Raw genomic sequence first — 17,412 nt, 5'->3', positions numbered from 1 at the left:
ACCAGATAAACATAGACATTTCTGACTCTTCTATTTTCTACATCATACCAAAAGTTAATTTTAAGATAAACTGACCATTTAATGCATTATGCAAATGAAATCTACTGTAGTATATGTTATATTTACGTTATATTAAAGTATTATAATTGCTATTCGAATTAAATGGTTTAATTGTTAATGTGTTATTGCACACATGCATGTTTTCAGTTTGATAATCACCGGTGCAGAGCAACTCACAGCACTTCTATATGCAGTAAAAATACATATTTATGTGATAGTACTGTCTTGTGGCTTAAATACTCATTTAGTCTCCCTGCTTGCCCAGGTCTGGTTTAACAATGATGGTCCTCACAGTCTCCCAGCATTCATTAACAGTTTCAGTAATTTCCTTCTGAGAACCAACTTACCAAGCAATGAATCTGACCAATACAGTAAGTAATGCTCCCTGGATAACCATAGCTCAGCCGTATCTAGTTGAGATTTGGGATTCTCATAGTTCAACATTATACAAGGCAACTGTTCCATAACCAAATGCATGTATGGGTTTTACATTATATATATATATATAGATAATCGTGTGTATATTGGTGCACACCGGGAATCATTTAAAATATAACTTTTATTAAATATTTAATACATTACAGATCAGGCCAATGTTTCGGTCTGCATCTAAGACCTTTATCAAGACCAATATATATATATATATATATATATATATATATAGTATCTATTGCTACTGAGTAAATCATACACCACCCTTTGCTGACATCATCAGCCTGTATATGTGATCAAAAACATAATGACTGATTTTCCTATTTATCTGATTTTAGTAATTCAAGTAATGACTAGCACCAGCAGATCAGAATGTTGGCCAAAAGACCAGATAATTTGCACATAACATACAGTAACATGATTACACAAACACAAGGGATTACTTTTGGTCATAGACTAGGGTTGCCACCTTTGCTGGGTTTTAAACCCATCCAAAGGGGCAGGCATGATGATGTCAGCAACGCAAAGTGCTGACGTCATCATGCAAACCACCAACATCATGCGTGATGGGGTGAGGGTTATTGTGTCCATTGGACACAATTCCAACGGTTTATGACCGTAAAAAACCGGGCCAAAACTGGAGGCAACAACCCTATTGTAGACTTTAAAGTGAGAGAAACAACAGAAAGCTATGTCCATCATTATATATTGCCACATATTAATGTAATTCAGGAGACAAGTTAGATATCTGTGTTCCTTTAATGAGTGACAAATGTATTTATTTTACAGGTATTTCTGTCGCCAGCAAACCTCTCTCTGGAACCGTGATACAGACATCCACGTAAGAACCATTTAACTATTTACATTCTATTAAAGAATTGCTTTCCCAGTGTGAGGCATGTTCAGCAAACCAGTTTCCATATTATATATATTATATATTTCACAACATTCAGTTTTAACCTAACGTTCCCCAATTTGATTTGTTTGATCATGCAGTTTTAAAGTTTTTCCTGGAATGTTCTTGTTTTTTGAATGTGGATAAATGTAGAAAAAGTACATCAAGGGAAATAAACAGCATTAAGTGAATGGCTCATCATGCTACTATACATGATGAAAAATATATACCACTTCTAGAAAAATACATTACCATTTCTAGAAAAATATCACTTAGACCATAAAGTATTGGAGCAGGCCTTGAACCTGAACAAAACATTTCTGTAAGCATATATATGTGGTTACCTATCATAGACATTATATGTTTCAGCAGATCCCTACTGTACAAAAATGTGAATAAAATTGTTTGCAAATAAGCTTTACATTGACATGTGTTTGCCATATTTATTTACACTGGAATTTACACCTGTGACTTAACATGAGGTTGCTGCTAGACAGAAAAGACAATTGTGAGCGTTTAATATTCTGCTGAAGTAAATGAGAAAACAACAATCACAGAGCTCCATTGAGCAGTTGCTAGAAGTTTAAACAAACAGTAGGATTGACTGAAAAGTACAAAATGCATGCAAAATGTATTTGAGCCTTTGTGATTCACTGGATTTCCAGACCTTGATTTCCAGAGCCTTAATGCATTTCTGAGGTCACACTCGTAAGGTGGTAGGTGGAAGATATACTTGTCTGCTTTCCCTGGCACTCTTGGGTTTTTTAACAAATATGTACCAGGCTCCTTAATGTTGCTGTTTATAAGTACGTCAGGGATGAGAACTCATGAATTCTATAATTGTATCTGGTTATGACATTTTACCTCAAAAATATATTTTTTTTCTCTCCAGGACTGTTACCTTGGTGAATACTTTAATTGCTCTCTGTGTGCTGGCCGGTTACTCCATCACAACTGCAAGCTTTGCAACTTATGTGGTTAAAGAGCATCACAGTGGGGCAAAGAGACTGCAACATATTGCTGGTGTTGGAGAGACCTGCTATTGGGTGACAAACTTCATCTATGACTCGGTAATTATATTTCTTGCTGTGTCTTTTCTTTCTAACCTTTAGTGGCCATCTCCTTGTTTATCTATGTCTACCAACATTAGGAACCATGACTTTTCTTCTTCACGAAGACCAGGGCTCTTTAAGTCTAATAACAGAACACTACTTTCTGCTTTCAGCTCTCTAAGCTGTTAGCAGTCAGTAACCAATCAGTGACTTGAGGGGGGTTGTACCACAATTAATTAAGAAGGTTTAGTTGCAGACTGAGTATATGTAGCAGAAAAAAAATATTTTGGGAAACTGGGCCAACTCAGTGTTGTTGTGTGTTGTCAGATGTTATAGCACATGTCCTTGCAAAGATCATTACTAGGATGTGATATCTGTCAGTGTCACTGGATGCCCATTTGGTGATTTCCATCATTAATCTAAATGCTTAATTCATGTAGCTAAATCAAATTATTATAAATACTATGCAGCCAATGCAAGTCCATAGGAATGCATATAGTTAAAAAGCTGAATACTTTCGCTATATGTGGTTTTAGTTGGGATTTATTTATCAGATTAACAAATAACCATGTTTATGCCTTGCAGATCATCTACCTCATACCAGTCTCCCTCTCCTTAGCAACAATAGCCATCTTCAAACTTCCAGCATTCTACGACTACCCAAACCTGGGTGCAATGTCTTTGCTTTTTATATTATTTGGGTGAGTAATAGTCCCTAAACAACTTTTTATTTGTTGGACACACAATAGCCAAATGCTGCCATAGCTTAGGCAACACATTTGCCAACCTTCACGGTAGGGTATAGGAAAAATCAACTATGGAAGCAGAGTAAGGGGCCTACTTATAAAATATCCAATGAAAACACATTCAAAGCTAAAAGGCTATTAGGCCTCACCTAGGCGCCCTAGTGTAATCTTTTTAGTTGCAGGGTAAAATAGATTAATTAACAAGACACATCCATAAATTGCCTCCTTAGTAAAATTGATTGCGTACTTATAAATTGATGGCGTAAACAAAAAACACCAAATAACACCAGACTAACCTGGAGTGTAACATACTTCACCAGTGTGCAATTTTGTTTACACAAGGTTTTACTTTCAGCAAGTAATTGAAGGATTACAAACTGTATTATTGGGCCATTCTTTACACACCTTTATAAGCAGACCCCTAGGGTTGGCATTTTGGGTTTAATTACTGTTTTATTGATTTTTTAGTAGACTTAAGATATAGAGATCTATATTACAGAAAGACCCCTTATTCGGAATACCCTTGGTCCCACGCATTCTGGATAATGGGTCCCATACCTGTATTAGAGAAAAGAAATACAAAACTGTCATACAAAGAAATTGACATGTTCAAACTTTATGAAGGCATGGGTTCGCAGCAAATTTCCGCATTTTGACATTGACTAATTGTTTTGCGAAAATCCGTCATGAAAAAATTTGTTGTGTGTCAAAAAAAGTTGCGGCCGAGCAAAAATGGAAGCAGTTGCGGCAAAAAAAAAGCTGTGCGTGACAAAACATTTGAGCGACAAACGTTTCCTGGATTTGCTCTTCACTATTTAAAAACTTTAAGTATTGTATTCAATTCAGTTAACACTCTAATACTGTACATACAAAATTGATATTAGCACAGGGAAGATGTAAAAGAATAGAGATATAAGTGAAAACTCGTAGCCACATTCTGTATCATTTATTTGTACTTTATATTAATGTTTTTCCTTTCAGCTTTGCCACATTTTCATGGATGTATCTTCTTGCGGGAACATTCAAGAGCCCTGGCAATGCATTCATTACATATGTTTCCATCAACCTGTTTATTGGCATCAATACAATCATCTCCACCTCTGTAGTTTATTTCCTTTATGTTCAGAGGTCACCATCTGATAGTGATTACCAGGTAATATACCCTTTTTTATATTTTGTATATGAAAATACCAGAAATGCATTTTAGTTTTCTTTTTTACTGTGTTTTTGCTTTTGGTACTGGGTTTATTTTTTTATTGCAATATTTGGCCCCCCTGAACTATTACTACTTAAAAAAAGTCATTGCTGTTGCATCATTTATTTACAAGTAAACCCAAACTTGCTTGTTTATTTAAAAATATTTAAAACAGTGACCCCCAACCAGTGGCTCGGGGGCAACATGTTGCTCACCAACCCCTTGGATATTGCTCCCAGTGCCCCCAAAGCAGGTAGTTATTTTGAATGGCAAGGTTTTTTTTGGTGGCAAGTTTTAGTTGAATAAAAACAAGATTTCCTACCAAATAAAGCCCCCTGTAAGCTGATAGTGTGCATAGAGGCTGCCTAATAGCCAATCACAGCCCTTTTATTTGATTTATAAAGAGAAGCAATGGTAGGAGACAGATTTCAGGAGTTTTTCTGAGTTTTTGCTAGGTGCTTGAGTGAGTAAAAGACACATAAGGCAAATGTCTAAATTCTTCCCATATTTAAAAATGCCCCAAGTTGGTCTCCTTGATTCCTTTTTAGCTTTTAGTTCCTCTGCCTCCTATCTATTTAATCCCTCATAAGCCATCATAGTCAGCCCCTAAACCCTAGCGAAGCTCACCAGTTTCAAGTTAAATAAATGAATACAAGTTTATATTTGCTCCAGAGAGAAAAATATTTCTATTGGCTAGAAGTAGGATAAGCAACAGTTTTTCTATAGCTCCTTCGTTATTCTAACTTTATTATCAGGGGCATTTGGTTGTTATTTGTAAAATGCTAACATTATTTTTTTTTTTCATTCTAGAGCCTGAATCAGACCTACACTGTCCTCACAGACGTTTTTAAGATTTTCCCTCAGTTCTGCTTTGGGTATGGAATGATAATGCTGTCTCAGCAGCAAGCCCTACAAATGCAGTCGGCAATCTATGGAGGTACAAGCACAACCAATATTTTTAGCATGGATATTTTAGGCTGGATGCTTTCTGCCATGGCTATCCAAGGAGCATTTTGCTTTCTGTTAAGATTGCTAATTAATGATGGAATCATTTTCAGTTTCAAGTAAGTAATGCTTTGCTAAATGTAAGAGTATTCATATGATGTTTTATTTCTGATGCAGTCTAATTGTTAAAAATGTATTCAAACACAAATGCCTTTCTAAAGCATGTACACGTTGGGAAAGTAATGCAATATATATATATATATATATATATATATACATACAGGGTGACTACCAGGGCGTTGACTCCCTTTTAACTGCTCAGTGGGGCTCAGGGTGCTTAGTTAGCTGGCCTTTCCCTTACCCTCACAACTGGACCCAGTAGGTTGAACCTGATCCGCCCTAGGTCAATTTAGTTCACACCTCTTTGATGTTTATGCTCACCCCTGGATTGACAACCCTGAAGTTAACATCCCTAAATTAAGGTGCTCCAAAAAACTTCCTAACTGTTCCAACTAATTTAATAACGTTGAAGTCTCTCACTTGTGCACATTTTTTAAGGCTGCCAAACTCAGGCCCTTGATGTCTTCAGTTATCACCAACATCAGGCAAAAATCCAGGTGTAACCCTTACCTTTATATTTATTATTAACGTTCATTATTAACATTAATTTATAAAGCACCAACATATTCTGCAGTGCTGTAAAATAACTTCTTAGGGCTTTCTACCCCCCTGATTGACACTAGGGGGTGTATTTATTAACACTGAAGATATACATCACCGGTGATGTTGCCAATCAGGTCTCTGCTTTTATTTCTAACTTGTAGGTTACCATTCAAATCTAATTGCAACATTATCAGTGATGTTTGCCTTCAATGCTAATAAATGCACCAGTAGGTAACTACCTCATGCATCTTTACCCTTTCCCACTGCCATATAGACACTGAAATCAGTTATCAGACTAAATGCCGTTTTTAACCACAACAAAATGCTCAAGTAACAACCCCTTATTCCCAATCATTTCTGAGAGACCCAGACTGGATTTCACAATATCCCCTGGAGTTTCAGTTACACAGTGGCCCAACCAGCCCCCATCAGCCTAATAAATAGTGACTGTCTATGGCAGCCCCATTGGCATTTGCAAGTCTGGGCCTGATCTCTGACATAGCAACATCTTTGTTTCTAATCATAACACATACACATTTTATTCTTCATTGTTATAATAATAAAACAGCTTTGTAATTAAAGAAAAAGATTACATACATAACAAAAACATTATCTAAGTGATTATTATTATTATTATTATTATTATTATTATTATTATTATTATTATTATTAAATATCTGGTAAGATAAAAGTCAAAGCTAATGGACCATTTTGGGTCTGATTTACCAACTGCTGTTACTACTTAGTAAAAATATCTGGTACCTTAAGATTAACAAAGACTGTCAGGTTGTAAAGATTAGTTTATTAGTAAGGAAACAGAAAAGGTTGGAATGTGTCCTTAAATAGTAAAACACAAATACTGAATTGCTAATAAATATAAGTCTGTATATATATTTTATATGTACTTTATTCTATAAGCCTAAGCAGCCATTTCCTCACTGCATTCATGTCATTAGCTCTTTATTACTTTTTGTATGGCTACTATTGTTTAGATTACCATTACAAAAAGCCAGGAAGGGTTGACACCTTGTGGAAACTAGAAATCAAATAGTGCTGTGAATTGGAATACTTGAGTTTTCTTAGTCTATGCCAGCATTGGTGTTCCCCTGTACTAAGACCAATGATGCTGGAAAATTTGAGGGTTTAGTTCCCTGTTGACTATATTTCTGTTTCTTTACTAGGAGTTTTGTCAAAAGAAACTGTATGAAATCTTATCTTGTTGTTACAAAAAACCCTGAAGAAGATGAGGATGTCAGGGCAGAAAGAGAGCGTGTGGATTCTGGTCAAGCTGATCCAGATCTCTTGCAACTGCAAGGTCTCACCAAAGTCTACCATCATGTCGGCAAAAATATGGTTGCTGTTAACAACATGACTTTAAGTATTCCAGCTGGAGAGGTAGGGACTGCCACAAACTTTTTCAATTTTTCTGTATATGCTTGTTACTAAATGGGAAGTAAATATGCCTTGATCTATAGATAAAGAGATAGCAGAACTAAAATGTATGTTGCCGGTATAATTGAACCTGTTTTTAAAGCTTTCATGTCTTAATTGTCTATTGGATCCTGGTCTGTTACATGTGCTTCTTGAGAGAATAGTCTCTTCATAGCTACATTCAAAACTGACAAATAAATGTAACCTTATCCTGTTTTTATTTTTTAGTAAAATTGATAAATATTAATAAAGGAGCAATTTTAGTAAAGTAAATGTGATAATAATAAATTTCCCGTGCTAAATATGACTCTTTCTTCTATTCCAGTGTTTTGGCCTTCTTGGTGTGAATGGGGCAGGGAAAACCACAACTTTCAAGATGCTCACAGGAGATGTTGCTCCATCCAAAGGAAACATACAAGTCAGAAACAATGCTGGGTACGTTTATCAAACAATCATTCTGTAAAAGCTCTGTTTGCATGCATTTTTTTTGCTTTCTATGTATAGTATTATTTCAACATACATGAAAAGGCAGCAGGATGCAACTTAATTTTTTTTAATCTAGCATGAGGTGCAGCATTGTATTCATGAGGTATGGGTGGGGCAACCCCCCTTTTGCCACCTAACCTGTGTGTTATTCAAATGCACAAGTTAGAACGGTATTGGGGCCCTGTGGCAGGCAGTAAGGACTGGGCTGGCCTGCACTTTTTGATCCTGCTTCTGCATGGTGCAGACAACAGCCAGACTGGGGCAGGAAATGCTGGCGGAATGATCAATAAGATGTGCTCTCTTGGCTTAATATGCATTTCAGTGTAAGGAAATGCAGCCCTGCATTGAGACAAAAATTTTGTTTTTGTTATGTTTATGTTCTAAAACAGCATATATAAATAAGCTGCTGTGTAATCATTATGACTGCTGCCAGTCAAGATTCATGTTTCATTACGGGTGTAGCAATCACATTTGCAAAGCAAATAACATATATAGAATAGGCTGCTGTGAATACAATTGTTTTTTTTTAATTTTTCTTAACAATTACCATGTTATGTTTGTATGTTAGTATTATGGACCTTGTTGTTACTAATTTACTCTTGTTTCCTTTATGCAGAAACTTAGAGAATGTGTTGGGCTTTAACACAGACTGGTCAGCCTTTGGTTACTGCCCTCAAGAAGATGCACTGGATGAATTATTGACCGGAGAAGAACACTTGTATTTTTACGCAAGATTACATGGGATCCCAGAGAAGAAGATCAAAGCAGTAAGCATAGCAGTCAAAGAGTAGATTGTAATGATTTTATTTCAGTCATTGAGATCCTTTTTAATGCTGTGCCATAGAGTTATATAATCAATAGTGATGAGCGAATCTGTCCCATTTCGCTTCACTGAAAAATTTGCAAGACTTCAAAAAAATGTGAAAATTTTTGAAATGCCAGTACCTTGCAATTTTTTTTACGTCACTGCATCGTATTTTGATGCCTTTTTTTATTTTTTGTGCATCAGCAAAACAGCAAATAAGATTTTAAATATATTACATACTCTTAGGGCCATATTCACTAAAACTTTATCATTTCTCATTTTTAAAAATTCAAAATGACTAATGCACTCACCTTCAGACACCAACAGAGGCTACCAAAGCACACACTCTGAAGTTTTCTTTTATTCATAACTGGCAAGACTCTGAATATAAAACTGATGAGTTCCTACTTTATATTGATTAAGACACTAGTTGCTAAGATGGCCCAAGTACCTTCTTGATTGTCATTACAGTTTATGGTATGAGATAATTGAAAATGTTTTGTATTGATTGGAATAGATCCCATTCCAAGAGTATTTCTCCTTAGTGCTTTGCTTTGATTTGTAGGTGTCATTTAGCCTCCTTCAAAAGCTGCAGCTCGTGCAATACAAAGACAGAACCACTGCCGCATACAGCTGTGGAACTCGGAGAAAACTCTCAACAGCCCTGGCCCTTATCGGAAGACCTTCTATTCTTCTCCTGGTAAAGAAAACAACCTTACAATGCTTTGATTGTGGTTTGGAATGACATATATTCTGAGAAAAAAGATTTTGTACATCCCCACAATCTATTTAAGCATTATGGGAAACCTTAAAGGACTCCTAGGAGAAACATTTTTCTGTCTGCTTTAAGCCGCTGAACTCCATTTTTTTCTTTGCACATGTATCCGTGCTTAGATTTAACACCCCTACAAATCTTCAATCGCCAGTCCATGTGGCTGACTGGATCAATAAAATGTTCAAAAACATTAATTTTCAGACCCTGATATTTGATTGGTTGCCATGAGTTACTGCCCAGGTGTAATTTTGCCCATCACTAATATATAAGCTTTATGGCTACACTGACACCAGAGATTCATTTAAAAGACTTTGTTGTTGGGCGACAACTTCAAAGTTTATATCCATATTCAATAAAGTATATCACATTAAATAATTTAAATCAATACTGTTTTATCCTTCCTTGTAAAACAGGATGAGCCTAGTTCAGGGATGGATCCGAAAACTAAAAGACATCTATGGAAAATAATCTCTGAAGAAGTCAAGGAAAAATGTGCAGTGGTGCTGACATCTCACAGGTGAGAGGCAAAGAAGTGACATTTTAAAGTTAACTTTTATGAGCCTAATTGCCAGAAACATCCCAGTAAAAACACCAGTTATATAGATAATAAGTATGCCACCATTGGACGCTTTCAGTTTACTTTGCCCCTGAGTCTCTTGTGCCTTTTATCATTCCCCAATGACTTGTCTGATGGATTTTTAATTCTAAATGAAGTAATTTAGTTAATACTGTTTATTAGTTGTTGATAATTACTGGAGCAGGGCTATATTTGCCTGTTATTGCATAGTCTCTTTAGTTTCATATAGATCCAGTTTTACAAATTCTGTTGCAAATGCTTAGACTGGGTGTAGGATATTATAACGATGACACACAAATATTTTGTGTTGCTTATAATTTTGACTCTGCTACTTTCCATTTCTTCACAAAAGAAACATATCTAAGAAAAAATGTAGGAACTCTAACCCTTGCCCACAGAATGCTATTTATTAAACTTGCTTGTTATTGTTTAAAAAATAGTACAGAGGATTAGCCAAGCGGCAGCTATGCTCACTCTTTATTAATGAGCCCTGTCTTTCCTTGTTCCTTTCAAACACAAATACCCCAACCAATCCCAACATCATTATATCAAAAGGGTCAATTGTACATCATGTCAAATATTACTGGATTTTTCCACTTTTTAATTCCCTCCCATGTGCAAGCGCCCGCAGTGTAACAGATAGTATTTTAATTGAACGGAATTTAAATTAAGGGATTCTTATATAGTTGACTTGTGCAAAGAAGAATAAAATGAGCAAAGCGAAACCTAGATATTAACATTTCCTTCTATTCCCAGTATGGAAGAGTGTGAAGCTCTGTGCACCAGGTTGGCTATTATGGTGAAAGGAAAATTTCAGTGCATTGGTTCCCTACAACACATAAAGAGCAGGTAAGAATCTCATAAAGTATTACTGGGTGGAACCATGAGAAATTAATACAGCTCATATTTATATCAATATGAATATATATATATATATATATAGTCTTGCAAAGAATCAGCACTCACCAGTATCGGGCACAGGCTGGGTGCTGACAAAAATAATACATCAAACTCAACAGTAGAAAGCACTCACAGCTACAGCATCAATCAGGTCAGTGATTTATTTCAGCATACCATCTACGCGTTTCGATCACCACAGGATCGTCATCAGGATGATAGACAGGAAGTGAAGTGTCAGGTTAAAAACCCGCAGTATCCAATCAGTGTTTATACAACATTAACCCATTCAATAACATGTGCAAAGTGTAATCAAATACCAGGCACTTAAAAAATCCCCATATGATCAAAAATAAAATCATCATCAAACATCTAGACATATTAAATCATAAACTAGGACATATCCCATATGTATCAATGTGGTAAGCCACATGGCAAAGCTCATAGTGAAATATAATTTTAAAACACACATAAGTCAATCTATCAAGACACATGACAAAGTCACATGTCATGACTAAAAATTGAATTTATAAATATCACCATTAACTTCAATACTCATCTAAACTCATAATAGTGCATAAAATAGGACATATCCCATATATATCAATGCGATAAGCCACATGGCACAACTCATAGTGAAATATAATTTTAAAACACATATGAGTCAATCTATCAATCTATGTGTTTTAAAATTATATTTCACTATGAGTTGTGCCATGTGGCTTATCGCATTTATATATATGGGATATGTCCTATTTTATGCACTATTATGAGTTTAGATGAGTATTGAAGTTAATGGTGATATTTATAAATTCAATCTTTAGTCATGACATGTGACTTTGTCATGTGTCTTGATAGATTGACTCATATGTGTTTTAAAATTATATTTCACTATGAGTTGTGCCATGTGGCTTATCGCATTGATATATATGGGATATGTCCTATTTTATGCACTATTATGAGTTTAGATGAGTATTGAAGTTAATGGTGATATTTATAAATTCAATTTTTAGTCATGACATGTGACTTTGTCATGTGTCTTGATAGATTGACTTATGTGTGTTTTAAAATTATATTTCACTATGAGCTTTGCCATGTGGCTTACCACATTGATATATATGGGATATGTCCTAGTTTATGTATTAATATGTCTAGATGTTTGATGATGATTTTATTTTTGATCATATGGGGATTTTTTAAGTGCCTGGTATTTGATTACACTTTGCACATGTTATTGAATGGGTTAATGTTGTATAAACACTGATTGGATACTGCGGGTTTTTAACCTGACACTTCACTTCCTGTCTATGCTGTATGCTGAATGCTGTATGCTGAAATAAATCACTGACCTGATTGATGCTGTAGCTGTGAGTGCTTTCTACTGTTGAGTTTGATATATATATATATATATATATATATATATCTTCTCAGCCACGTATTGTCCATCTTTTTTACAGGGGTTTGTATATTTCATTGTCTACTTATAAATACAGGGTAGTGAAAACACACATGCACTATATTAATAAATGATCTAGATTTCATAAGCATTATACATGTAATAGCTGAACTACAGTGGTGTGCCAGTACATAGGCTGATTTACAATGAAGTGGATTTTAATTCAGAAAACCATTATTGTTATTATGATGGCATAACTGTAATGGTGACCTGTGTCTTTTTGAAACAGCAATAATACAGAATAAATGTAACACAGTAAAATAGTAATTTAGGTTGAAATAAGACACGCGTCTATTAAGCTTAAATGCTAGCTGATCCAGAGGAAGTAAAAAAAAACATCTGAACCATGTCCACTTTGTCTTAGAGGTCAGGGAGGATTTTTCCCCCTCAAGATGGCAATTTCAGGATTAAATTTGTACTAAGAGTCAATTTCATAAACCCTGAACCAGGTATATTCACACTGTAAGGAAATGTTAAAATCATTAAAACATACAGGTATTGCAAGGGCCTGAATAAATTCCTTCTGTATCATGTTTAATGGAATCAAGGCTTCCCTTGATGTATATTTACTTGTATATTACTTGCTTTCTAGAATTCCATTACATTTGTAACCACTGGTGCTCCTCTCAGCAGCCAATTTCTAGTTTTCAGTAGAAAGTAATACTTACCCATTTGTCCATTTTCTGTTGGGAAATTAATTTTTCTTTAGAAAATTGCTTCTTATTTCGTTGTGCTGTATTGGAAGTCTTTGTAGAGTTTAACTCTTCTTTTAGCTGAATCACAATGTATTGCTTGTCATAAGGCTGCTTTAGAGCAGGCATATTTCTTTATTAGATACAGATACGTTTTTTTACACAAAGTGAACAATGTGTTTCAGATTTGGAAGTGGTTTTACAGTGAAGATGCATTTGAAAGACTCTTCTGTCAATGTCGAGGCACTTACCAGCTTCATGTGCCGTCATTTCCCAAATACATACCTTAAGGTAAAGAAGCCTTTTCACTGTTTTTCCTTTGTTTTACCATAGTTTTATTTTGTATTTATCTATGGTGTTTTTCTTTCAAGGTAAATTACATACAAGATTTGCATTGTATATAATAAAATAACATAGCAATAAGCAGTTTTCACATATTAGTTTGATAAATATAATTCTTTATACCAGTACCTGATGGACTTTTCCAGTTTAAGCTCCCTTGAAAGTATAACCATTGGTCAGGGCTCCCTTTATATAATTTTAAGGTTATAGCTATAGGGGGTTATTTACTTTCCCCAGGGGATAAAAGCTACAGCACTCGGGGCAAAATAGTGCCACTGGCTAGCAGGTCTCAGTGCTCTTAAACAGCAGAAGACAGCATGCAAAGTGCAAAAATGGCTAATTGCATCCTTTTTGGCACTTTGAACACTGCTAAATAAATGACCCTTATAGCAAATATTGTTGTATCGGCCTTTGGCCATAGTTCCAAGAATGTTCACCATAAGTCTCACCCTAACTGACCTTCGAGCTGGGCTTTTAGCTGTAGAAAGGTAAGATAACAAATTGTTATTTTTTCAGATGTGTCAACTAAATATACTTATACACTAAGACCTCCTCGCCACAGCTTCAGCCATCCCCATGTCATTGCCAGGGAGGCAGCCACACAATTTTGAAACCATTGCAGATTAACTTTCCTGCTTTCTCCAATGATTTTTTTGCAAAAATATGAAAAATGGGGCAAGGTTTACCCAGGTTCGACCAACCAGATCTTTGCTTTCATTTTCAAACTACAAGTAGGCCAGCATAAACTTATTTTATTAGGTTATTTGACTTAGTCAAACATTGCCCTTTACCTCTGCTATCATTTTATAAATATCTTTATTCAAAATCCCAAAATGTCTTTTAAACTGGAACATTTTTCTTTTGCCCAAGTGTTTTTTTGCTTGATTCTGTGACAAATGAAAATATTCAAGATAAATGTGCTACATTTACTTTGGCGTTCATTATGACAATCAGTTCTTGTAATTTTACATATACCCTAAATATTAATTTGTCTGCTGTTCAAAGATATACAACAGTATTCCCAGAGAAAGCAACACAGTTCCAAAGAATTATAATAATTTTCTCCTTTTGATTGTTGGTATTTTGATTGGCTGCCACTGGAGGAACTAGAGGAAGCAGACCCTGTGGTTGTGGGGGGTTCCTGACTGCGGGGTCTGCATCCTCTATACTTAAGAAGTTAAGGAAATAGTAAAGAGATCCCTCCTCCCTAGCTGCTCTTTTACCTGCGGGTGGGGAGCGGAGGACACAGGCAGGCGGCTGTGAGTACACATCTTGTTTATAATTAGGCATAAATAAATTTCACGTGTATCTGCTTTTGTCTCATAGGATCAACATTTTACCATGGTAGAATACCATGTACCAGTGACAGCAGGAGGCGTTGCCGGCATATTTGATCTTCTTGAAGCCAACAAGTCAGACTTGGATATCATTCACTTTTCTGTCAGTCAGACTACTCTAGATGAGGTAATTCTGACACTAATCCCCCCTCCCAATATATCAGATGTTATAAAGCATTGTGCAATTTGGCTATAAACAGTTTGTATAGATCTAACCCACTGCTCTATGGGCCACTAAGTTGTGTGTCCAATGTCTTATTGTTATTTGCCTGATGAAATTATACACAATCTGATGTGGAGAGGTCACCTGGCAACCAGATAATCTGTTTTAGGGAGGTCACCTCTAGTGGGATTGCATCCAAGTTTGAATATTCAAAACATTAATTAAAGCTCCCCCATACTCACCACTGGAAAAATAACCAAAGAAAAGGTAAATCTGTATCAAAATACAGAAAATTCCATATATGTACCTGTGATGAATACATCTTCTTCTTAGCTGATCCTTCTATCTATCCTTCATTCTAGGTTTTCATCAACTTTGCCCAATCTCAAGTCAGTCCAGATAATTCCAGTGTGAATAGCCAAGAGCTTCAACAGAATGCCTTTGTCATTGAAGATGAATGAAAGCAAAGCACTTTATAAAGGCAAAGTCTTTGAGAAATTATCATTGTGTGGCTGTCTAACACATTAAGAACCTGGCCACCCCAGGTCTTTTTACTGAAACAACAACACCCATATACAGTATATAAATGCACTTTTGTACGGTATGAGTCAGTAAAATGCACTTGTTTACAGGACTTTTGATAAAGTGATGTTTCTGATATCGAATTATAAAGTTTTGATTTACAAATACCAGGTTTACAGAAACCTTTTAGTGACTGGTTCACTACTAAGGCTTATTTGATAGATTTGGGTCCTGCTTGGACAATACAGTCAAAGTTTAGAGTAAGGTAAAACATTCTGCCAATATTTTCTCAGTTCTTTTATCCTGATAAAATAGCTAGTAATGTATTGCAGAGAAAATGCAAGATATCAGTGCTGGTATCGGACCATAACCTTACTTGCAACGCTTTAGGCTGTGCCTGATCTGAGAACAGACTGAAAACAAAATTTAATTATTTTTTTACAAATAATTATTAAATCTATAACACCTTATTTTTTTATAATTTTATAATGATTTTCTTTAAAAAGTGTTTACATCTGAGTTATTTAATGCATTGCCAATATTTCTAAACATTTCCTGATATTTACCTTTTTTCTTTGTATTTTTCATGTAAAAACCCAATGCTTTAGGGTTAATAAATGGCTCCTAACTTAAAATTCATTATACAAAAAAAAGTATAGATCATGCTGGAGCTACAGATTCAGATTTCTTTATAAAACATTCTAGTTGCGCCATATTGAACACTTATAACCTATACTATACACTGCCTTTGCCAACTAATTATATTGGTCAAATTAAAATCTGTCAACAAATACTGCAAGACAGCAGACAGTTTCTCTCATGCTGTGACATTGATTTAGTTGAATGAATTTAAAAAATTATTACCGTCTTGCTGTGAATGCCAGTACTAGCAGCCTGCTACAAGAAAATGAAGGAACTTCAAGAATCCTACTTTATCAAAGAATAGCTAAATATTTCTTCAATATCATTCTGGTGATCAGTTTTACTTAATTGAAATCCAGGAATATCTGCTATTCAGTTGTATGTATGTTGTATGTATCCAAAGCCATTTTGGACTGATAAATATTACTAACTGGTCTGATAATTTCAATGGCAGAGAAGAGACCATATTGTATGCACTGTGAGCGCCCCTACAATCTGCACCCCAAAGGACACTGTTATATGGCAGGGAATCTGTTTTATCTTTATCCTTCTGAATTACTCTGCTCACTCAGGTATATTTCTCATTAACAAAGAAGCATGCAGTAAATTTAATTACCTATTTATTTTCAAAGGGAAATACTGGTTATGGATATAAACCATTGCACTATATGAAAAAACTACCTTAAGGCCTTTATTACAGAAGCATAGGTAAAAAAATTGACTTGATTGTCATTTGTGTAGAAATCTTTTCTTACTAATCTTTTGGATGTGCAGTCGTAGGTATTTTTCTAAATGGAACCAAATATTGTTAACAAATATATGCACTTACATGCCACTTTTTTAAATGCACTTACATGCTCAATGTATTTTAGTAGAAAAAAAATATTTTTATTTCAATAAATGCATTTTTTCAAGAAGATTGTTTTGTTGTATGAAATCAAAAGAATATAATGTATGTCTTTGGAGGTAATCCATTAATCAATGAAGCAATAAAGATCTAAAGCTGGCCAGAAACAGAGATGTTTGGACAAAAACACCATTTTTTGTACAACTGCATTGATTAAAGTTGCCTTCCTCTTCTGCCTCTTTCCATCTTTCAAATGGGAGTCACTGACCCCACAGCCAAAACCTGTTGCGCTGTGAGGCTACCATTTTATTGTTACTGTTACATTTTATTACTTATCTTTCACTGCAGTCCCTTTCCCGTTCATATTCCAGTCTCTCATTCAAACCATTGCATGGTTGCTAGGGTAAATAAGACCCTAGCAACTAGTTAGCAGCTGAAATACTAAACTGGAG

The 17,412-nt window shown here is 35.2% G+C and overlaps 1 protein-coding gene across 2 annotated transcripts in view; it reads left to right on the top strand.

Annotated features, from left to right (window-relative positions):
* abca12 (ATP binding cassette subfamily A member 12) overlaps positions 1-17,030 on the top strand; it is a 102,295-nt gene extending 85,265 nt beyond the window's left edge. For both annotated transcript variants that reach the window (XM_031892984.1, XM_031892983.1), the window contains exons 44-58: positions 326-431; positions 1,282-1,333; positions 2,280-2,457; positions 3,025-3,140; positions 4,167-4,338; positions 5,191-5,444; positions 7,170-7,383; positions 7,745-7,854; positions 8,522-8,672; positions 9,276-9,410; positions 9,899-10,002; positions 10,819-10,911; positions 13,293-13,398; positions 14,776-14,913; positions 15,312-17,030. In XM_031892984.1, the coding sequence (XP_031748844.1) occupies positions 326-431; positions 1,282-1,333; positions 2,280-2,457; positions 3,025-3,140; positions 4,167-4,338; positions 5,191-5,444; positions 7,170-7,383; positions 7,745-7,854; positions 8,522-8,672; positions 9,276-9,410; positions 9,899-10,002; positions 10,819-10,911; positions 13,293-13,398; positions 14,776-14,913; positions 15,312-15,410 (2,028 nt within the window). In that variant the 3' untranslated portion in view covers positions 15,411-17,030. The remainder of the gene's footprint in view (positions 1-325; positions 432-1,281; positions 1,334-2,279; positions 2,458-3,024; positions 3,141-4,166; positions 4,339-5,190; positions 5,445-7,169; positions 7,384-7,744; positions 7,855-8,521; positions 8,673-9,275; positions 9,411-9,898; positions 10,003-10,818; positions 10,912-13,292; positions 13,399-14,775; positions 14,914-15,311) is intronic.
* The last annotated feature ends 382 nt before the right edge of the window (positions 17,031-17,412 follow it).

This window comes from Xenopus tropicalis, chromosome 9 (assembly GCF_000004195.4).
Source record: "Xenopus tropicalis strain Nigerian chromosome 9, UCB_Xtro_10.0, whole genome shotgun sequence".
NCBI lineage: Eukaryota > Metazoa > Chordata > Amphibia > Anura > Pipidae > Xenopus > Xenopus tropicalis.
This window is presented reverse-complemented; position numbering and strand designations above follow the sequence as displayed.